The 24,721-nt window shown below is 46.8% G+C and overlaps 1 protein-coding gene across 1 annotated transcript in view; it reads right to left on the bottom strand.

Annotated features, from left to right (window-relative positions):
* Positions 1-24,721, bottom strand: part of LOC120894982 — a 134,861-nt gene that overhangs the window by 49,936 nt on the left and 60,204 nt on the right. Inside the window, exon 5 of the mRNA XM_040297916.1 lies at positions 23,184-23,209. Within this exon, the coding sequence (XP_040153850.1) occupies positions 23,184-23,209 (26 nt within the window). The remainder of the gene's footprint in view (positions 1-23,183; positions 23,210-24,721) is intronic.

The following is a 24,721-nucleotide window of genomic DNA, read 5'->3' as shown; positions in this document are numbered from 1 at the left end:
GACCGAACCACGTGCCTCACACAAACCATCCCACAACCGATAAAGCTTTAATTGCAGGGAAAAGTTAGATTGACGATGTGTTTTTCTTGCCGCAGCTCGTCGTCGCCGCCACCACGCCTTTTGCTGAGTGGCAGCATCGAGAGCAGCATTAACGTTCTGGTCGCTTTACCGCTGTTTCGCTGTTTGCTTCCACTGTGGGCTGTGTGCGTGAAATTGAGAGTGAAACGGAAACGGAAAAGTGAAAGCATTTCAGGGTTATCTCACAACAAATACACTTTGTAGAAGCACATTAGATAGAGAATGTGAACCAAACCCCTTTTTCCCTCTTGCTGACAAACGTCATAAACACACACACACGCGCGTTGATATGTGTTTAACTTTGCAGAAGCCAATTTGTACGCGGCTAGGTTGGAAGCTGGTGGCAAGGAGAATTGGGGAACACAGTCAAACAGCAACAGAGAGAGAGAGAATGAATGAGCACAAAAAAACAACACTTTGAAGAAATTTCTCGCTCCCAACATCCGTTCATCCTTTTTTTCCTCAAGCGTGTACAATGTTAAAGTACTAGAAGGATGTGAAACCTCCGAGGTTTGTTTTTCCGACCGGCTGCGGGAATATGCTACCCCACCCCTCTGGCAGGGCAGCAGCAAATGATTTTCCGAGTATCGGATGATAGAAATTGGATCGTGGGAAGGCATATCAGGCTGGCCAGCTGTGTGTGCGAGCAAAGTTCTTTAAAGAAATGAACGCCTCCACTCCACTTGCTTCTCCGCTGCAGCAGCAGGCGTCCCCACACGTCAGATTTGACGCAGCAAAGTCCCCCCTGGCGTGACGTTACTTGCCTTGCCGACACCAATCAGCTTGCCGTTTGCGTGATTGAAGAAAGTTGATCAGAATATGGCCGCTTCCTCGCATTGGCTTCCTTTCGATTGTGGTGAAGTTATGCCCCAAAATAAATTGATGGGCGTGCGATGAGCGAAACTCTCTGTTCTACGCCCGGGCGAACGCTTTTTACCCACACGCGAAAAGCGAGTGAATATTGGATTGAATTTCTAAATTTCATTACGAAAAGCTTCTCTTTTTTTTTGTTGGGTGGGGTTGAATCGATGAACCACTTTTCCCCTTTTTTGTGGCAGCTTTGAAGTGTATGCTACGTGGAATGAAAGTGTGATCAGTGTGCGGGCGGCAGGTGTACTTACACTCAATACCAACGTATGCTAACTTCTTCTGTTGGGGTTGCAGAAAAGGAGCTTATATCGATTGGAATGTCTCGATGAAAGCTCCACTATCTAGAAGTACCGTTTAAACAAAGCATTAAATAAAACTCTCCACTGTATTGAGCACACTTCACAGTAGCTGCTACGTTCCTCGATCAATCTTCATCGCTTGACAGCGCATCGTGTTCAGCTGATGTCATCTCTCGGTGGTCTTCAACGGTACAAACATCCAAACAAGATGCAGATCGACCCAACCTCTCCAACTATGGAGGCGGCCCCATTGCACAGCGAGCTGCACAGCGAAGGTCGTTTGTTGACTGCACGGTCGGTAAAGGCCTCTCCTCACCAAACCTGTGTAAGGATGTTTGCAGCGGTACTTCAGCTACTGGTTTTCTAAATTCGGAAACGCTCTCCACCGGAGCGTGCTGTCCGATTGCGCGGAAATCAACATAACTCACCTGAGGAGTCTGCCTCCAAATTGGATAATTGGCCATCTCGCGACCGTAAGGTGTTTGCTGTTGGGCCCCCGGAATGGCTAATTGAGAATTAATCCTCAAATTTGTCCACACCAGCTGAGCATACATTGAAAAACTGTTAGTCCCAGGTTGGATGTCTCCGGCTTGGGCATAGGAACTGGTATTACACTGCACCGTCCAATTACGGGTCCTCACCTGAGCCGGCACGATAACCCTCTGTCTCAGTTCAGTTGTGCTGAGGTGCAAGAGGTGAACTGCTTTGGCAGTGCAGCAACGAACCGTCTGACAGTTATTTATGGCCACAACTCGTCACAGCACAAAGCAGCGCGTGCCACCGTCGCAAACCTACGCGTTACTCTTACAGTTTGTTTCAGTTTTTTTATTGTGAGACCCCAGAACACACATTGCACTCACGCACCTTCCTCGGAAGGGGGATTTGGGGTGTATAGACAGAGTGGGTAAATTATTTTTTAATTTCTTCCTACTCACTCCTGTACTTATCTATCTGCCCGTAAAGAAGAAAAAAAGGGCAAAACGGTGACTTTCCCTCATATGTACACAATAAATCGTCACCGTTAGTAGAACGACAGGCTCACTCGCTGGCAGGGGCACCGTTTCTATATATTTCCGTACGAATTTCACGTATGTTAGCTCCATCGAACATACTTGTGTCTTTTTTTTGTTTTTATGCTTCTTATGCTTGTCTTGTGTGCTACGGGAATGCAATATTCGGTGCTGATGGAGTTGATTTGTTTCTTTTTTTTTTCTTCGCTCCCGCTCTCCATTCATGACTCCATTTGAAAGTGCGGTGTGTGTCGTTGATAAATTATGCTGTTTTGCTTATGGCGAACCACAGTCACATACGCAGCGTGAACACTTTTTTGCCGGGGAGAGCCGGGGTAGCGAAATAGAAATAGTTAGCATTGCCGCACCAGCACATATGGAGAAACTTTGGGCTCACTGCAGTAGCACCAGCAACAACAGCAACACAAAACTAGGACTTGAGGATCATAAATTTGGTTTAGTTTATCAAGAAAATTCCACCGACAATGTGCGATCGCGCGTGTTGGTGAATAATTATGACCTCTTTGTTTCGGGCGTTTTATTCTTTCGTTCAATAAATTAATAAACAAAAAAAAGCAGTGAGCCTCACCCAGGTGAATGTAATACCGTTTGAGGGGGATGAGAGGGGGAAAAAAGTACAAAGTATTTGCTGCTTGGAATAAATTAAATCGAACCTGCCGACAACAGAGCCACGAACACGTGCAGGGCGTTATGCGAATGAGATAGACGCCAGACCGCCTATTGGCCAGTTGCACAGCCAAACACACTAAATCGAGCTTGTGTTCTTATCTATTCAACTGTAATAATAAATAAAAAAAAAACCAACAACATGTGTTCTTGCTAGACGCCGCAAAATGTCCAAAGACTTAAGAATTATTTCCACCACTCTGTTCTGTGTCCGCAATGGAGCGGGGTTTACTAAACCACCGATGACTAACCACTCTCGAACATTGTACCGGCGTTGTCCATCTGGTGCACGAAATGGAGTGGAAAGAAGGGCGGTAAAAAACAAATAAATGCAACCCTTATGCTGCAGCAAAACCCACTCACTCTCCACCCGGTGCAGGTCAGCCGCCGGTGACGAAAATCTCTGACCCGCGCGGCAAAACGTAAGTCGCGTGCCGGGTGAACTGGGGTTGCGCGTTCTTTTTGCTTGCCAGTACCGTCCCAGCGGTTCCGTTCATTGCTTATTTACGCGGAAAGGTAAGCGTCACTCAGGTTCTACTAGCCCCTTGGGACGGTGGACGAGCCTGCCAAAGACACGTTCTATGGACACACACACACATACACATGGTCCCTTCTGTGTCAATGCAATTAACGATAATAAGCGAAAAGCCCGTTTGCGGCTCGTTTCGGTGCGCAAGTGCGAATTGGAAAGGGAGCACATGGCGCTACACACTGTGCATTATATGTGCATTAAATGGGGTTGTTTAATGGTGATTTGATTCGGTTTGTTAATGGCCGTGTTTACGGGTTGGAGCATGAAATGAATGGCAGTTTCTGTCTAGAGCGGAGATTTTTTTTCAATTTGGGAACGGTAGAACAAAGGAGACCAACAGGATAATAAAACTGTTTGTTTTGTATTTATGGAGTTTTAATTGTGTGTTTGGGATGGATGAGTATTGAAATAAGATATAAGGGTTCATGATGAATAATTATAAATGCTGACTGCTACATATTGCCAATAAAGAGACAGCTTTTGAGAAGTTGTCGTTGTACGGCACATCCCCACAGGAAATGAAATTCATCCTGCACCGCAATGGCGCTTATCCTCTTGTTTGATGGCTTCATGTTGTGTGCTATTACAATGTTCATGTTAACCATCAGCTTCTCTGCCTCTTCCCCATTTTCAATTTGTCTCAGAGGAAAGCTCACTTACCCTATTAGCCCTGTCCAACCTGCATCGTTGTACCAATTTCGGCGTACGTCAATCAGCATCCGACGATGTTCTGACCTCCAAGCGACAGTGGCTACCGCTTGTGTGACATTAAATTTCTTCGGAAACAACTGTTCCCCAAATATTGAGGGCGAATTATTAGGCCCTGTTTTCCACAAACCCCAGCATCCTCGCAATGGTACAGTAGCACCAGCAAGATATGCTGCTGACAGGCTCGTTTCAGACAGCTTGAAGTGCTGTCCTCACGTTTCATTCGGTTGCTAGCGTTGGAGAAAAACTCCCTAGATGAAGGTACGAAGCGCGAGGAAAAACACGGCGCAGCCAAAAAAGAGAAAAGCCCAGACACAAATAAACAGGTGACACTTTATTCATTTGACATTGTGCGTTGTGCACGGACGTGTGCACGTACGTTTCAACATCACTTTCGTGTCACAATGGGGAACCGGTGCCAGAAATCTGCCCAATCGATTGTTTTCCCGGTTGGGCTTTGCTGGATTTTTCAATCACAAAACGAATGTGAATAAATCGCCCAATAATTACTCAACCGTACCACGATGTGCCTGAAGTATTCAGAGCAGTTTTTTATGCCTTTACTTTTTTGCTTGCTAAAGTGTATCTCTCTCTCTCCCTCTATCAGTGTCAATGTGCGCTTGAACAAGTTTAACTCGTCGAGGCGGTTGAATTTGGTCACGCAATTTTCTCATCATGCGCGTTTTGGCGTACAATGCATTGAATTCCCAAAAAAAAGGCTCATGAAAATTGGGAAATAGATACTGAGAAAACCCTGCCTGTTGTTTTGTTGTACCCCAATAAAAAGGAAAACTCCCCACAGTAAAGTGTAAGCAACAGGCGTCCACAAGGTATTACGAGCTATCTTTGGCAGCATAAATAAATGTAAAGCGAAGGAGCAAAAATAAAAACACAAAAGAAAACCACCAGACAGTGCAAAAAGCACCGGGGAAAAAAGGAAATGTAACCACCATAACAAATCACGCCTTTCACTGTCAATGGCAGCTCTGCAACCCGATGTTCATTCGCCGGTACCCGCAATTTCATAACGATGCCCTGCATAATTATGCATTAAACGATGTTGTGGTTCATTAATTAAACTCATCAGAATACAAAGAGGAAATTAGCGTTCTTGTTTTTTACCTTTCCTCATTGGAGGTCCCCGGTGGTAGGGGGGCAGGTGAACCCACACGCATTCCATAATGAGCGGTGATTCTACCAAACAGCAAGCAAAACCCTACAAATAGTGCTTGATCCCTGCAATACACAATTTGCTGTTTGGTTGTATACCGATTTGGTTTTATCAAAATTAAGCTCCACCCCAGTGGAAGGGGGGTTTCCAACTGCCAAACATTCCCCTGGGGTACACCGGATCCGGATCGTGGCCTCGCAGCGCACACAGGAAACACACACACACACAATCCCGGAAGAAGAAACAATTTATCACAATCGCTACAATTTCATCGGGTTGCATTTCAACGGGGTTTTGCAAAAGAAGTCAAGTGGGGATGGGAGGCTAACGGGTAGAACGTGAGCGAAAATTGATATCCGCCCCGAAAATCGCTACACTTTAGAGGCCGCAGACACACACACACACACATTCGTTTGTTTTCCACAACCCGGGTGCCAAAGGCAGCCACAGGTTGTGGCGTGAAAAACGTGAATCGATAGTTCAATCGACACCGATTCGGCACCGAAACCCACGAGCACGCGACCTTTTTGGTGGGTGGGGAGGGGGTGGTGTGGGAACAAGGGGTAAATCCTTTTGGGAAAATTCGTGCACGAAACTGACTTAACAGAGGGAGAGAGAGAGAGAGCGAGAGACTGAGCGAGCAAGCAAGCAAACGGGAAAGCAACATGGGAATGAAGCGGATCGCTTTATCAATTATAAACTTTTCTGGCCCCGGAAAACTGTTTTCCATGCCTGCTCATGCTGTTTGGTTGGTTGTGCTAGGAAAGTGTTTGGAATGGAGTGATTCTGTTTTTTATTCGTCCTTTCCTTTTCTTCTTTCCTCCCACCGTTTCGCCCCTTGCGCCCTTCGCAAAGGCTCGATTTTTGTTCCGTGAAACACCTCAAGCCCGTTTCGGTTTGGGGCGTGACGACGCAAGGGTGGGAATTGCAAAATTGAAAACTGTACCAAGGGCAAACCGCAGACGGCACAGGGCAAGCATTTTCCCCTGCCAGTGGAACTGTATCAAATGCAAATACTTCAAACAACAACGACAAAAAAAGCTCCTCCCACTCACCTGTTTACAGTTCGGCGGAAATTCATGCACAAACGATGTTAGGTTAAATTTGTGAGGTGGGTTGTGTTTGCATTTATATTTTTTGTATTTTTGGCTCACTGCTTCTATTGATATCGTTAGGCCGGATCAAAGAGCGCTAAAGCTTGCCGGATAAGCGGAGGGCTGAAGCTTTGGAGGCATTCATGCGCGTGCAATACGTGTTTGATTTAGTGCCGTGCTGGTTGATTTGTGGAAGCGGTTAGGTTAGTGGGAATTTTTGGTTTATAAAGTGTGTTTCGATAGAAACATGTGAGCTTAGAAATGCTTTACAGGCGCTAAAACTAGCATGTTAATGTGGAAATGAGATTTAAAGTACGAAATGCGTTCGGAAAGAAGATAATCATTCCCGTACTTTAATTGTATATATTTGTTTCAGTGATTATTTTGCGACTCCTTTCTTGTTTAATATGTCATATCATATATTTAAATACTATTTAAGGCAAACAACTTCAAAGGGAATGTTTAAACCATTTCAATTATTTGCTAGAATTCATACGCTAATGCTACTCGTCGGTTAAAACTGTGTATGCCTTCATAAACGATCATACAACGCAAGCGAACAAGTACCCACTCCATGTGCAACCGGCGTGGCGTATCCTGAGCAAGGACTTTGCGCAACCTTCATCCTCCACACCGCACAAGAACAAAAACATTCTCCTCTGCCACCACTGCACAAGCCGGCACGAGCAGTGAAGGGCGCCAACAAACAGTCGTTGCCAACTCAAGTTCGCATCCTTGCTCCACTGCGAAGGAGAAGCGCTGCAACGCATTGCAAAGGAGCTAAGGCACGAACCCCCAGCGTGGCCGTGAAACTCCCTTACAATGTTCCACAAAATGTCACAAGATGAAAAGGGGGGGGGGAAACGCGGGCAAAACCTCCGCATACAATATTGTCATCAGCTTTCATCAGCCGCCGCCGACACGCAGTGCCACAAAAAATGGGAAACGAAAATCCATTACGAGATGGCGTTTTGGCGATGAAACTGGGCTCGGCGCAAAAAGAGGGCGAAAGCCCATGCCCGTGCATGCCAGAAGCTGTGAACAACTAATTTTACGCTAATGTTATCCATCGTTTCCGGTGCCACTGCAATTACAGGGTACTGCGTAGCTCGCTAGTTAGCTCGCGCCAACGGGTTCGTCTCGCATTTCTAGTTTTCAGGGAAGCGGGCTGTGTAACGCTACCGAAGGGAGAAAGCTTCCCTTAGTTTATCGTTTTTCGGCGGGCAGAAAAGAGGGTACAACAATGTGGAAATAAATACTGCAATCAAATCGTTCGGTCGGCAAACAGGGCCAGGGCACAAGTTTGGCCACTCAAGCCAACGTTTCCCAGCCAAACGGCGTGAAACGAAGCCAAACGCTGATGATGCCGATGATGGTAATGATGATGATTGTATGCAATTTCACCCACACTGTTACCTAGAAAACATACACACGGGGCAAAAAGGTCCATGTCGTGTATCTCGTTTTGTTCTGCCGTACAGAACCGAACCGAAAGCCAAAAGTGCATCCTGGCGCAAGCTTTAAACTTTTCCACCAACTCTCCCGCCCCCCAAACAAACCCCATTTGAAAGCCATTTTCCGGACCGTTTACTATGCAGACACTCCTCCCCGTCCGCCCTACACACAAGGGATGGGGTTGATGAAGGAGATGTCCCATGAAGATCCCAGGCTAACAAAGATAAACGGACGTCGACTGGATGGCGCACACTGAAGTAATTCGAGCAAAGATTTACTAGACCTCGATCGAGCTATGGAGCGAGCGCACACTTTTAATGTCATGAAGGGTGGGCAGCGTTGTGGGGGACAGGGTGAAAGTAATGTTTGAGGCGAAAGGAGGGAAGGTTGCAATGAATATATTACCCTACTAATTATGTCACAATATGAATTTCAATTCCATTTTCCAGGGCAAAGGCATGGAAAACCGGAACGGCACTTAATTTGTACGATTGCCAATCTTGGCCAATGTGTGTATGTGTGCAATTTGGGGTGGTGGTGGAGGATGTTAGGGTGCCACAGTCACAGACACGGCATGTGTATGTGCATCAAGCACAAGTACTGGCAAGTACGGAAGGCAATTTGCCAGTCAATCCAGCGGGGGGAGGGGCCGGGATGGGAAAGCCCAGCAGCGAAGCTAAGTAAAACAAACAGTCCGCCCCGGAAGTGTGCCGCGGCGTGTTGTACCATGCATTGTGTAACGGGGCGAATGTGGGTAGGTTTACGCATTGAAAATGCACTTTCGACGCCACTTTTCAAGCCCTGGAGGCCCTGGGGTTGGAGCATGAAGCAGGAGCAAAGATTTCTCCCCTCCCCCTCCCCACACTGTTCCCGGGAGGCATATAATGAAGGACGGGGGTGGGTCTTTGGGTGGGTTGACAGAAATTTACTGCAGCCACACACAGAAAACCGGCTTGCGGGAGTTTGGACAACGACTGAACGGTGGCGGAGCGGGTGTGCAGTGTCGCTTGCGGGAGCGGTGATGAGCGCACTGGGGACGAAAATTGGTATGCAACGATGCGGGCCAAAGTGAGCTACGAGTCCGTGTGATCCGTGTGGCAGGTTCAGCAACGTCATCTCTCGCGGGAGAGCTTTCAAACACACACACACACCCACCCAAACGACTACAGGGACCTCCCGTTTTTGCATCTCAATTACATTCATCGTGCAACAACCATCATCGCGTGCACGGTTGAGCGAGCGGGAGCAATTTTGCTGGGTGAAATTGTAACGGATCCCATTTGAAAAGGACTCCCTGTGTATGTGCACACTTCTTGCCCCAATGGAACTGGATGTAAAGTGCTTCAGTCAGCATGTCACAGTGCGAGAGACATCCAGTGCATCTGTTTGTCTTCACGCTAGCAATCACGCTGCTTGCTCCAAAACCATCTTCTTTTTCCGTTTTCAGCGATGCTTCATCAAACGGACAGCGCCAGTGGAAAAGAAATTGTAACTGATGGGACGACGGTTAGTTTGGCGACATCAACTTCCTCCCTGTGGGAAGTTTGAGATTGCTGTGACGATGGAGGTTATTTAATTAAATTACGTTGCGTCAACTTTTCAGTCGCAGCGCCTTGGCTTGGGATGTTGTGTTTTTCCCTCCCATATTTCGACGACCAAAACGGCTTGACTGTCTGTTCATTTCGACTGTCTGCTGTAGTTCTATTCTGCTTGGCGTGTCTGTTTTCACTCTTCTTGGTCTAAGAGTTAGGAGATGTCTTTGGCACGCGAACGTTTTTGGCTCATTGTTTTTGTATCCAAGACGGACTTTGAGAAGTGTGGAGTGCACGGTGGACCGTTTTCCAAGACTTCCGCGGGAAAAGAACAGGAATGACGGGAATACTGTCGCATTGTTTATAGAACTGCTCGTGCGGACACGCTGTCTTAGCTGCTGGCTGGTGGTAGGGTAGGTTTGGAAAGGACAATTAAATAGTTGGACAATATTGTGCAGAGTACCTGACGGATCATAAGTTCCCGCTTGAATAGCCCGAATTCCCGCTTGTTGTTGAGATATAATGAATATGCCTTACAATACTCTGAGCATAGATACTTATAAGGATATGTTCATTGAAGACAAACACACGAAAATGTCCCTAAAATGTCTGCAATGATGATCACGCCATTTTGATTACCAACAAGAAGTCACAATGGTCATACCTGTTACAAAGACCCATTAGGCAATCTACTGAAAAAGGTACATAGCTATAGAAAAATTAGAGCTTACTGATGCAATGATCCACATACTTTGGTCAAATTGTACCCTGAAAAGCCCTTTACAGATGAGTCTGTGGAGGCTTGAATCAGGTCATCTTCAAACATTGATTCACCAATTCAATAACTTTTGTCTAAAATTATTGAAAATAAAACTAACAATTTGTTCAAGATCGATCGTTGAACGATCGTCAAACTTCTGATGCATCACAAACCTCCGATGAGATCCTCAACTACACCTCTAAACAATAACCCACCCATTCAACTGACTCTTTCATTTCTAGCTTCTTTTCTATGCCCCAAACAAATTTCATCTAGCCACCCTCCATCCTTACCCTTATTAGACCACGGTAAAGAAAAACGTGCCCGTTGTCCAAATATAATTGAAATAATTGACAGCATACGCCCCTCTGCCCCGAACGCGCTGATTTGTAACGTTTTATTTCGGTGGAGAGTGTGTACCACTGCCAGCACTTTGTAACCACCTTGTGACCTTGGCCTCCCCGACCGGTTGGAACAGTAAACCGCGAGAGTTTACGAGCTTTGCTTGAGCGTACACGAATTTCGACAAATCAAACCGTACCAGTTCATGTGGTTTAGGCGCGTCTCTGCCAGCTAATGAGGGCTGCCCCGCACGCTTGAAAAGCTATTTGCTATGCAACTTACAACTCATCAGCTTGCGTTTACGATGGTTTTGTTGTTGTTGTTGTGTGTGTGTGTGTCTAAACTCAAAAGCGTAAACGCAAACCTTGGCCTACGCCGTCCTGACCTAAACTGCCAATCGGCACCCATTCGAGAGAGTGAGAGCTGTCGAAAGGTAGCCCCGATCGACGGGGTTCGTTTCGTTCGATCGATCAAACAGCACAGCTTCGAAAGCTCGGTGCTTCACGTGACCACAACGCGGGTTAATTACACGTGCGTACTTCTTGGCTGGTGGTGGTTGAACCGGCCAGGGGGTTGGACAATGGACACCGGCCGCTCTTTGACCTTTTCGGACGGCGTGCAAATGCAAAAATAGTAAAATTAACAGTAGGTGGAATAGGCGTCGAAGGCGTATCGTGACCTTTGCGATGGATTTCGGGAGGTTAGATAAAATTCATACCCGAAACCCAAATTACTAGAACTAAGCATAACCTTCCGCAGTTGCTGTGTTCTGTGCGCCAAGGTACCAGATCGTGCAGCCTACCGTTCGGTAATAACTATAATTGCGTGAGCGCACAAGTTAGGCACTACTGCAAAGACCAGGCTCACTGTGTGCATCGATAAGTTTGTAGCTGCTGCAGTTTGCTATTGAGCGAATGGCCAGTCGAGCGGGTGAACTTAACCTTGCGGGCGTGCTTTAGTTTGGCTACCGGGACTGGAAGTTGAGAAGCGCACGAGTCCGTACCAGCAGACCACTGGTACGAAGAACCTCACGGAACCTGCCAGTAACTCTGTGTATCGATCAATCGTAAGTGAAGCCATTGGGGGTTCCATGAAGGGAAGTTAATTTCTATGCGAGATCTGCTGTCAAGATCCGCTTTGGGGCAGCATTTCTACCGGAGAAGCCTAAAATTCTCCTCGCAATGCACCTCGCAAAACGCTGCCCGCGCCGTCTACAGCCCGATGCACATTCAGGAGCGGCGGAGCTTTTGTTTGCAGTTTGCAAGAACGGGGCAAAAAGCGTTGCATTTTCCGCGCTCTGTTTACCACGCGCACGCGGGATGCTTATCGGCTTGCCGGAACTAATCACTTTCAGGCATGGGAAGGCTTTCCACCCATTTCCTCCTGTCTATCCTGTTTACGTGGCCGCACGTCCGTGTGTGTGCGTTGTTTATTACAATCCCTTATTTATGCGGCACAGTAGCAGAAGCTTCACTGCTTTTACCTTGTGTGGGGAGGGCTTGTTGAATGCTGAAAGATTAATTACATTTTATGATACAGGACTTTTCCAACTCAAAACACATTGCTGTAAGGCTCAAACGGACATGCGTGAAACGGAAGAAGCTTTCTTCGCCGGTCTTACTGAGTGTATCATTATTTATCAGTTGGTAGAAAGGTAAAAGTTAACACTCGCCCACCTAGACGCACAAAATGTAATAATCGTATTACACTGACAACCTGTTGCCGTACCATGTGGGCCGCTGTTAAAGCGGTTTTTTGATGTAAAACACAGTATTGCCACACTTTGCAATGCTACAATGTAATGGAAATTGCTGTCAAGGTCGGTACCGGATACCTCTGCAGTCTAAGGCACTCTACCGCAGGGGGTTTCCTGTTCAGTGAAAATATTGTTGTTAATTATTTAGTTGTTTTCCAACGCCACAGCACAATCGCAACAATCTCGAGAGCGCTCATTAATGTTTTTGTGGGTTAGGCAACAACTTGCGATGCGTACAATGCGTGCTCGATTAGGATCGGTTTTGTAGAATGATGGTGAAACTCTCACAGATACATGTGAGGTAGAGGGTTTTATGCGTTGTGAGGTAAGCAAAGGGAACCATCTCGTTAGCCCAAGGGTGTTCTGCATGAATTGGGCTTTGTTTTTAAAGCGACTTCATAGGCATCTTTTGGTGAAGAAAAATGTGGAAATGCTTTCGTTGTACAATGTTATCCTTTTCCGCATTTGTAAGGCTTCTTTTAAAGCAATCAGAAAAAAGGGTCCATAGAAATGCGCTCCATAACATTGCTGCTGGCAAATACCAAAATCAACTTCCTATTCCAGGACTAGGTTTGAAAAGCAGGCGGATAAGCAGAAACCCCCATTATAATATTTCTGCATCTCATTGTCCACCCCCTGCTCCTGCAAATGGCTGCAAGATCAAACACCAAATTGACCACAAATAATGTGGCATAACTTGTTTCCCAATAATTTCAATAATGGCGTCGCCACCCTCCGTACCGCAACGCTGCGATCAAAACAAAGCCAAACAAACTTTCTTTTCTCTCCAGCGCTCCTTCCGTCGCTAGCACGTGGGGAGACGACGGTGCTGGAGAGAAAGCACCCACCGAACAGCTCCGGAAAGCAAAGGCATTGAATTTTAATGAAGCAATTAGAACGGTGCCCGCCGGTGCGCGATTCTCCGCAGGTGGCTTTTGTTGATGTTGCTGCTGCTGCGAAGCGCCCGCGGAGGGAAACGGAAATGAATTTATTTAAGCATAGAATATTTTAAGAACCGAAAAAGGTATTCCTGTGCGTTCTTGTGTTTTCATTTCTTTTCGCTTTTTTTGTACTTCTTTCCCTCTGGCTGGGGAGAGGGGAGGAAAAAGAATTGGCTTTATTGCTTTGAACTTTTTGATGGTGAAATTAAACTCTCAAACTTTGCCATCTTAGTGGTGACATATTTTATTGGTGCTTTTTTGTTTTTGTTTTTTTCATTGATTGTTTTGAGAGACACGAGGGATTTGCCTTCAGTGCATGTTGGACTGGTTTTTGTATGTATGCAAAATTAAATTAAACTTTCTAAAAATACAAAACCAACACCCTTCCAACAAGGGCACGGTGCCACGAGTCATCTAATCATGCCGCACGCAAATGCTCATTCGTCCCCTTCGTGCCCAAACACCAATCGGACACCCATCGTTGCGCCCTTTTGCCATGGTTCGTCAAAGCTCAGCCCTGCAGCACGCGATAGCCACACGCTCCAGTCGGTTCGATCTTTATCTGCTTGTTGTTTTCTTCGCGCTCGCGTAAAAGGTCAGCCCTTCGCACTTGGGCTGTCAAAACACATCTTCACTGTGGTCACGGCACGAGCATGGCAGCAGTCGAAAGGGGGAGAAGGAAAAAACACGCAAAATCTGCACACAAACACAACCCCCAGCTTGAGGAGAAAAAAGGCACCGACGCTAAGCAGCCTTTCCCGGTGCCTGCCGACGAACCGATTATTAATAGGTCATTAATCATTCGCACTATGTTGCGGTGGCAGAAAACGAACCGGGGGAAAGAGAGACACACACAGCCACACAAACAACCATTATTACATGGCACGGCCGCTGCTACTTAGTGCATACTGCAAGCGCACTGCACCAGCTGCATTTCGGTTTGGTAGGTGTGTGTGTGTGTTTTTTTGTTTTGTTTTATTGTGCACGGATTTATGGTTTGATGGGTTTTTGTGATAAGTTTGACAATGCATCTGCTGTTTCAGTGCGGTCGTTGATGGGGTGATTGATGCGCAACATTTCAGTGTATTGAAGGGGAAATCAATACGATTATAGAAACTGCACAACATTGATTTCATTGTAGTTCGAAGCGTTCGGAAAATTTTCAGTGATTATGTGGAATTTTGGCTCCATTGTCCACTCTCAAATTTCATTAATTAGGATTAGTTTGGTCTGGCGTGTACAATACTGCTTATGTGTAATTATCTTTAAAAAAATCGTGTTGTGAAAATTACCACGAACCGTTTGCATTCAATGCATTCTCGTTAACTGGAGACTTTAATAGAACAGAAAAATAATATAAAAGTACACAAATACTCCATATTTATGAATTAATGACAACAATAACATTAAAGCCTTTTAAAACTGCTTTCGTTTCCACTGAATATACAATCGGTGCATCCGAGCCACTGACTGAAATCATTCCAATGCACCATTATCAACACTCAGGCACCAAAAACACGCGGTCAGGACATTGTCGTCATATGGTGGAAAATGGATAGTAAAAAAAAAACACCCCTACTCTACAACACGCATTGAACATGCACCACATTGGCCAACAGCAGCAACAGTGCTGTGTGTGCAATATGCCACCAGCCAGAGGTTGAAATTGGTGACACGTTTTTCTTGAACCAATACTCCTGCATCCCTACAAAAAACCAACCAAATAAACGTACAAAAAAAACATACAAACATTAAGCCTCTTTTCCTGCTGATTTCTCCCGTTTTGCTTCTGCTCAATAGTCATCGGAATAAATGCATAAAAAAGCACAATAATTTGCATGCTTAAGCGCAGCGGACAAAAGGGAGCCTCGAGGACCCTTCGGTGAAATGAAACAGAAAATAAATTCACACTACACACTCGCAACGCGACGCGACGACCACGCGTGACACACACGTGTCAGGTTGAGGATAATTGAGACTTTTTGCTTGCGGCTGTTACGCACAAGCTTCTGCTAACGTATTCAAAACGCGCATCTGCCAGCTCGTTGTGCGTTAAACGATTTTCAATGCATTTTTTTCTGGTTTTTTTTTCGAGAGAGAGGTATTTATTGTGTACCATCATGCCGTGCCATCATGCTGGCGATTCTTTGTTGCCGAACCAGAGGGCCAGTCCCGGCGGGTGCTTGCGTGCTGAAGAGGATTACAAAAAATAAAGTATTTTAAAATAAAAACTGTAATCATACTTAGCGCGAGAAAACCTGCTCCGGCTTAATAGGGAATTGTTGGCGCGAGCGCGCGCTCGTGGAATGTGAAAAACTATTTGCGACCCATTCTCCCGGTGGGCGTTGTACGTGATATTTCAATAAAATTGGAAAGGGTTTTTCGGTGGGTAGAGGTACAATTTGTAGCCGCCGCGGACAAACTGACCAACGGGCTAGTTAAGCGCCCACGCCATTACTATTAACGTTTGTATTGTGATTTATTTCTTTCTTTTTTGTTGTGTCTCTCGCTCGCTTTGCTTACCATTCTCTCTTTTGACACTTTGACACATGCTTAACTCGATTTAGGCGCGACGAGCACACAGTGTCGTTGGGTGAGTAAGGAGGGAAGGTTAAAAGATTTGTGCAATTTTCTGCACACAAACTTTGCACCGCAAGGAAAAGGGCGCTGGAAGTGTTTTCCTTCGTTCGTCGCGGACGCCTGCAAAGCGAAATGTCAGCCATTACCCAACGTGAGCCCAACGGAACGCCACCGCCCCCCCCCTCCCTCCCCGTGCTTTCGAGCGGTACTCGTCTCTGATCTCTGAGGCACTGCGCGCCCAGCGCGCGCATCGACACACAAAAACAACGGTTTTGAGTCCAGGCTCGAACCGCTCGAGCCGAACGCATTTTTGCATGTTTTAGCAATTATCGGTCAGTCTCGCTAAGCTACAGCCAATGCTCGCTTCTTTTGCCGCGCGGAGCGGTTTGAGCACGGTCACATAATGGTTGACCTCTTGACTTATCGCTTTTAACTGATTGACTTTTGGCCATTTTCCCAGCCCCGTCTTGTTTGGCAGCGAGACGGTGCAAGGCGCGCTTGGTTTCGGTATCGGTCGAAAGCATTCCAGTCCGTTTTCACGACGACCGCAATCGACCGACGATCGACCGATTGATCTTACCCGGACGGACACGGTGCAGCACACACAACACACACACATACACAGACAAAATGGCTTTCCTATGGTTGATTTCGCTTTTCCGGTGGTTTTTGCTCTTTTACATCTTTTCTGGCATGACCTTGATTGCGGTTGTGTGCCGCCGAGTGGTTTGGGAAAACTAGTTTCCCATAATGATTGGTTAATTCTATCAGCAAAACAAGAAGCGGCAATCAAGGTTGGCTTTCCACGACTTCAAGAGGGGGGAAATTGTAGGAAAATTATGGCAAATCTTAGTGGAATTGTGAGTTTGGATGTAAGGATGTAAAAGGTGGTAGCAAAGACACACCGATTGTTTTTCATAAAGGCAGCAATCATCTTAAATCATTTCACATAAAATTTCCCTTCAAATAAAAACGTTTCCTCGTATACTAATGAAGTGCCCTCTGCCGGAATTAAGCAATACTATTCTTGCTCTTCCATCACAGATATGAACGTTAAATTATTGTACCGAATAGCTAAAAACGCTCACCAAAAATCAAATCAGGAAGGAAGCGATGCGGAAGTAATATTAACGATCGTGAAAATCTACTTCAAAGAAGCCGAACGTGGCACGGAAGCGTCTTTCCAGCAGGTAATGTTAGGCAATAGAAACCCATCAAGCTTTGCTTTACAGCTCCAAACTTCAATGTGTTACGGCGCACAATTTATGGCTTAATTTGTCAAGAACTGTTTTATTGCTTTAACAGTACGCTCCTCCCTGCTACTACCCACAACAGGTTAAACAAATAAAGTATGAAACAATTGATCGATTATTGCTCTCCAATTGTGCTGGCCCGGGTATCGTATCACGATCGCGAAATGAAACTATCCCACCACCACGGCTCTTCCTTCTTCACCACCCAACCCCAGTTGATAGTGAAAAGTAAATAACCCACACGACACACTTCAATTGCTACCGCTACAATACCATCTATCGCCCATCAATCATCGGAAATTCAATCCATCACAGCAGCAGCAGCAGTGGCAGTGGCAGCAGCAGTGGCAGCTTGCACATTGGGGACGCTGCAGGCAAATAAGTTTCCCCGGGAGTGTGCAGTGTATGCGCATGTGAAAAGCTTCCGGTGTGGCGTTGTTGGCAAACTGGGCCAACGTGCCGTCGCCCGCTACACGCCGGTTGCCGACCTTTGACATCGTTGAACGGTTAACTGTCGTTCGCGGAAAGGGTTGGGAGGGGGTGGGACGGGCAATTGCAATAAATTTTCATCTCCACGTGTACTCCCGTGGTGTCACTACCCACTCGCCCATGTTTGAGGCTTATTACGTTTGTCGGAAGCCACGTGGGGATGGATTGGTACAGGGAGGTACGCCACCACACGGCTGCATGGAGCGGGATGAAACTGGGACGTAACAGTTTTTGCTGGCAGCTTGAAAGGATTCTTTACAATACACAATGAAGCCAGTGGTAATTCACTTTTAAGAAAAGAGTTAACTGAAAAGAAATCAATTGATCCCTTAACATTCATCGACATTCCAACACAAATCCCCTTTCAAGCACTTTAAGCGCGGATATTCAGCGTTTTGGTAAGCAAAGTTTCACTTCGTCAAACGCGAATGAGAAGCTTTCATTCCCTTTTCTGTTCTGGAATTTAACCATCGTGTCAGTTTTACCCCAAAAAAATTGAAGCGCTTAAAACAAAAGATAAAGCGATCCAAAAGTTGCCAAAGTATGTCAAACTGTGGGTCTTTCGCGAGACTCCAAAATCCACGCCTACGGCTCGGGAGCCTGATGTATCTTTATTTTGTGTTTTTTTTTTTTGCAATACCACTCTCTCTCTCTCTCTCTCTCTCTCTCTCTCCCTTTCCTATGGCATACCGGGACCAGCACCAAACGAAGATGAAAATGAGGCGAAAGCGCTGGCACTGCGATCAGATTGAACCAGGACCACCCAAACCATGTCCAATTGGTCGATCGATTGATGCAGTGCAATTAGAGTTGACTCCTTTCTCCTTCGCGGGCGAGAGATGGAGAGAGCTCTTTTTGGGGTGAACAAAATTCCACCACCAACGCTCGATGAATCGGGGGAAGGAGTTTTTTGCGATAAGCCAAGTATGCTAACACTCGGTTCAAGTGTCGAAGAAAGCGACGTTAGCGGGGTTAGAAATTAATAAAATCAAAACCTTTTGCATGATACGTACAATACCCGTGGGCAGACTGACTGAGGTACGCGAGGCACCTCGGTATCGGCGATGTTCCAGTTCCGAGGAGCTTGCCAAGATCGTGCTGGTCAAAAGATCAAAGCCGCCTGAAGGTACTGCGTGCCGCGGGGATTTGCGCGATTGATATTAAGGAGAAAGCCTGAAAAGGGGAGAGAATCTAAGAGAATCGAAGGTGGCCACCATTCCTGGGAACGTCGACGTGGGTGATGACTGACTGAGCCCGTGGAACTGTTGGGATTGGAGTTCTAGAGTTGAAGATGTAACCTAGCGTACAATCGGACCAACCAGTGGTAATAAAGGTGTAATAAATATCTCCGAGTTGGTATTCCAAGCTGCTTAACCACTGATTGATACTGACGTGCAATAAACATCTACAACCGATTACACAGGCACACGCACGCAACAGTGCGGGAACTTCTCGTCTATTTCAGGCACATTTCTAAACGCAGCTCATAATCCGACTCGATTCTCGGAGGGCTTGCCCTTTTTCGTAACCAGCCATCCATTATTCCGTAGAACCACCGTTATGGTCGGTCCGTGGGTAACAGCAAACAGCCACAAATCCCTCAACAAACCGGTCAACGGCTGTGACCTTTTCCCCTAGCGCAACCAGACCTTCTCAGTGTCCGCGCGTTTCGTACCAAACTGGACGAAGATTAATCAATAAGCTCTCACGATCACGCCAAGCCCCAGCCCAAACACGTCGGGCCACAACATTGCTGGTCTAACGCAACCAACAAAATATAAAATAAGAAGCAACCATTATCCTCGACCGGAACGAATCTTCCTCCAAAGCGTGTTTGTGAAGAGCCGGAGCGCGTCAGAGCGCAACACCACGGCAAGATGGTCAGAACTTCCCCACCCCCTGCGAGTGCTGGGGCTAGCTTCTAGAATCGGTGGCATGGGGTTTGTTTTTCAGGTTTTCCTCTCTTCTGTCTCACCGAGCACCGACCAATATCTAGAACCTTGATGCAATGATCTGAAATGCATCCTGAAGCTGGGTGCATACCACCCGAGATGACCCACCAACCGGCAGGGACCGCTAGCAAACACGATGCTTTTGCCCACCCATTCCCCAACATCATCATCATCATCGCCATCATCATCGCTGGAAAGAAGTCCCGTTCCACAGTATCTCGAATCTCCTCGAACGGCGAGGACGCCCTGGACGCGGCACGGCGAACCGGAATCGAAGCAGTTCAAAACTTGATTAAGATTGACTACGTCAGAATCGCAAGCGGGGCATGGGAATAGGGGTAGAACTCGGGATGGGTTGTAAAAATAATGCCCCCAACAACCGTTACAATTATTTAGCATTCTAGGAGGCAGTTGCTAGGAGGGCACACGAACGCAAGAACCTGTGGTCCTACCAGCCGAATCTCCCCTTTCTGGGAAGTATCACTAGTAAATGTAGCAAACGGGATCGTTCTAGCTGTGCGGAGGGTGTATGTGTGAGAGGCGATTGCCCCGGGATTGCATCTCCGATTATTGCCCTCGGAGCGAAGATTGCAGCCGTGCCGCCGTTTTGCCTATCGAATGCACTGGGAAACGAAACGAGGCACACGAAAAGGGTATGCAAAAAAGCGGCCAAACCAATAAACAACAGCAACTCCGTTGAGCGTGAAGCGAACTGGAAAAATACGCACACACCAACAGCGACCATTTTCAGGGAGAGAGAGAGAGAGAGCAGTGCGACGTGGAAAATTTGAAGCATCAGTGAGTTGTGCCGGGGCGCGGATGTAATGAAATATTAATTTTGATCTCGAACAACAACATTTGCTTGCACTGCTCGTACTGCTTCGGTTCTGGTTCTGGCCGGAACTGGTCCTTGCCTTTTAAGGAAGGCTCGAATCGGACGACTCGGTATCGTGAGGGCTGAGGTCAACGATGTGAATCTATCTAGCTAGAGCGTTGTGCCACGGGTCAGAATGGATGGATGGGTTTTAGCATGCATGCATGGTGGAAGGCTCATTAATCTTGCGGCCACGTAAAGGTAAATAGGCAAGAGAGCACCCGGCTCTCGAGGAAGTGGTTTGTTTGGATCTATTTTTATCTGTTCTGGACTGGTTGGATTGTGAATTGGAACTGCTTGCCTGGAGGATGGAAGAGGGAGGCGGTAAAATGGATTACCGTGCTTTGGAAGATGCTGTACAGCTCTTCGAAAGGAAAAGATGAAGCTTCTTTGGAGAGCAAATGAGCTAACAGGAAATGGAAGGAAATGGAAGTTCTTTTCTTTTCTGATTTCCCAGTTCTTGATGTGCTGCTCTTTACTCGGTCCATGAGTTTCAGCTCCTACGTAAAAGATGATGAAGAGTTTTGGTTTGTTTGGAAATCATCATTGCTGACTTCTTGAATAATTTAACAATCAGATATTTCGTAAAACAATACAAATTTCTTCTCTTCAAATGTAATTTCTAGCAAAAATAAGGATGTAAATGATCGTCTGCATAAAGACTTTTAAAATCCAGTGCACAGATTTGTTTACCATCTACCATTTTTGCCATTCATTTCTTCTCCTCGAGTCTTCCATCCCGCTACCACGAACGCTCCACGGGAGGAATGCAAATCGAAGCACTTGCCGAAGACATTGCCCAGTTCGATCGGCGGTCCATTTGGCGAACGGCGGCGACCGTGATGGAACCGTGTCAAATCCGCATTCGCATCAACCAAACTGCGCCTCTTTCTATCCGCTCTCTGTGTCTCTCTTTCTCTCACTGTCATCTAAACGGTTGTTTCGTGCTGCAATCCGTTGCTCCCTTGCTTCCCTAGGGGCTAAAGCGAAGGGAACTCCAGCATAGCCCGCCAGCCGTCCTCCGCACGTACTGTACGTGTATCGTGCAAAAGCTGGAGGGTGTACCCCCGCCAGCATGATGCTGGCGACGCGTATTTACCGTTAATTTTTGCTGGACAACATATTGGATTACCCACACACACACACACACGTGCGGGAATGAAGAGAGATAGAAAAGAAATGGGAATAAAAAAAAAAACGCTCCCGAGCTCCATTTGACGTTTGCTCATGCGAGTGAGTCCCGGGCGACGCATTTGACGGTTTGCGAAGACACGCAGGGGGACACTTCAGCGTGCCGGGAGCAAGAACGCGGGGTTCCGGACATCGTTCGGGCACACCGGCACACATGGACATACACACTTGAGTGCGAATATTTGCGCGTTTTCTGTGCCATTGAGCTGTGGTGCTCCACTGACCGGTGTGTATGTGTGTGATCGTTTCGCACCATTATCGGCCGATTTCGATTGGAATTTTTCTCGCTAGTGAAGCGGACAGGAAAACGGAGGGAGCTTCAACCACTCGTTAGAAAATGGGGATTCGTGGCAGTGTCAATGTTGGCGGAACCAGTGGGCAAACCGATGGAAAACAAACGCATCCTGGTACACGGAGAGCGGGTAAAGCGTTTGCTATTAAACGTCCTCGTCCCACACTCAATCACTGCCGGTCAGCGGGTTCAAATAAATGAATTTTTATATTGCTCCGGTTGCTGTGCGTTTTTATTTGGTTTGTCCCCGCAAAATCAATGCTCGGACTGGCTGCATATCGGGTGTAGTACAACCGTTTACATACTTCACAAACCAGTTGGAGCATTTTTTTGTAGCGAGACAACCAAATGTTTAACGTTTTCCCGGTTGTAAAAATATTCTTTCGATGTACGATGAACCGGTTTTATGAACCAATGGGCTAATAAATTTGAGTATTTTTTATGCCATGGCCATTGGAAACATGGGTCCAAAATTGCCAAATCATTTGTCGCATGCAAATCTGTTGCCGCTCTTGCCACTTGCTTCCGTTCCAGCGTCATCTCTCTCTCTCGCTCTCCCTTATTCCCTGTGGGACGCTGGGATCCGTTGGGATACACTGTCAAACAAAGATCCTCGTACTTCCCATGCCCATCAACCCACTCCATCGGCAATGGCTTATGGGACTCCTTCCATATGCTGTGTAAAAAGATGTAAAAAAACTCCGAATATGTTTCGCTACTATGCCAATGATGCGTCGTTTCGTCGAGTGCACAGCTGTCACTAGGTATGTTGCATGTCGTACTAAAATATCTCCGATACAGAATATCGCATCTTTTTTTGCAGGGCTTCTCCTTTTTTTCTCTCTCCTCTACATCGATTCCCATTTGGGAGGGGTCCGTGATGGATAGCTGCACTCCGGAAGTGAACTCCAGCCAGCGCGTCGGCAGTGTGAGTGTTATGAATATTGCAGCGGTTCGGTTGCAATTCGTCCACCAGATGACGGAGCTCGTTACGGTGAAGGGGGGCCCTGTAATCCCCTTTTTCCAGTGCGCAACCGAGACTCGGTTGTTTTGCGTACTTTTTTCCTCGACCATTACGCCCTCGCTCTCTCTCTGTAGAGCTGGTTTCACTGGTTGACAGTGTGTCAAAGTTAGATGGAGCTTAGAATTGGGGCTCAGGTGCTTCTGGGAAACACAAAGGGCAATTTGCTTCCGATTGAAGCTTGCTCCATCACCACCAGAAATGGAGAGATGCCAGCTTAATTGGCTTTCTATAACACGATCAAAATTGTGACATTTGAGGTGAATATTTCAAAACATGAACCCTTTCAAACTTACCAGGAAGTTGTTTGTTGATGTGTGATCTGAAATACGAAAAAAAAAGAAACACTCGTGAGTAACTAAATTGTCATTGACTTATGATAAGTTATCTTTGATTGCGATAGTACGTGTTGTCTTTACGATACTCTGATATCTCACGACTAATGTTGTGAATCTAATAAACCTCGTGACATTCCCACAATGACCTAAACTATCCTCGCAGTCTTCCAGCGTCATCGAAAGCGGATCCGATGGCAGAATTATTAGCGAAACGTAGGACAATTCCAATAAAACAGACACGGACAGCGGCGGCAAATGCGTTTTCCCAGCCCGATATCGATGCCAACACAAACCGTGCGCCGGTGTATGGAGCAGCGTGCAGAAAGCAGGACGCAACCACCATACCAACAGGGACAAAACCACTCAGCACACACACACACACGCCAACAGCATCATTTCGAGCGCAATTTTCGGTTAATGTGGGTCAAATCGAACGCGATACCCCTTGCCGGGGAATTGATGCGCATGGGAAATGATGATACGATGCTCCAGCATCCCCTCCCACTCTCCCCCCGTTGAATCGTCGTGCCACCGTACCCTTCACGACGACATCCGCACGGCATCCCAATACCCAAGGGGGAATGTTTTAACATGGCGTGTGGTCACTAATGTACCGCCTGCCCCTGTGGAAAGCCATTCCACAGAAAAAGGGCCACACCGGACCCGGGTGAAAGATGGGTGTGAATTTGTTGGAACGCCAATGAAAACCAAACCCTTTGCGAGCCCCGTACGTTTTTTTTTGTACGGGTTGTAAGGGTAGGAAAAATTACTACCGACAAACCAACTGGGCGCGCGAACGGAGGGGCTGGAATCGAAATGGAACGTAAGAAATGTGCCGGAGGCCCCCATTAAAGGCTTTTGGTGGGAGAGAGAGGAGAGAGAGAGAAAAAAAGTAAAGACATTCCAAAAAGAAAGAGCTGTTGGAGGGGGGCCTGGAGAGGCCGGGAGGAAGGCTGGCAAAGAACAAAACGATTCGGTATCGGTGGACGGCGGTTGGGTTTGGGGGGTCGACAACGATCGGGAAACCGTTTGCACGATCAATTATTTCATAGCCATCGAGCGAACGACACGGAATGGTTCAATTTTCCACCTCATCCAACCACTCTGTAGGGCTTCTTCTGGCCAAGCGGGCGCATCTTGAAGACGCGTTACGAAGGCGAAACGGAAATGACCGCTTTCCTGGGGCCGCAACTCCTTCGGCAATGGTTGGAAAATTGGATGGGAAAAAAAGCTTGCCGCTGTGTGTGCGCTTACGGAGCTTTTCGGGACCGTCCAAATGCAATTACGAAGTAATGTGTCAGCCATTTACCGTTTCGTCTGTAATCGCCGCTACCCGGCAGGGTTGTGGGAGGGAGCTATGGTGGCCGCCAGTGGTGAAACTATGAAACTGGCTTCCGAAATAGGGAAAACCCCGAATGATAAAACAATTGCCTGGAAGTTGGCCAACGGGGCTGCTGGAGAACCATTCACAATATATTTTCTTATCAAAATTGTGC

Source organism: Anopheles arabiensis, chromosome 2, assembly GCF_016920715.1.
Source record: "Anopheles arabiensis isolate DONGOLA chromosome 2, AaraD3, whole genome shotgun sequence".
Classification (NCBI taxonomy): Eukaryota; Metazoa; Arthropoda; class Insecta; order Diptera; family Culicidae; genus Anopheles; species Anopheles arabiensis.
Note: the sequence above shows the minus strand (reverse complement) of the source record. Positions and strands in the feature narration are given on the sequence as shown.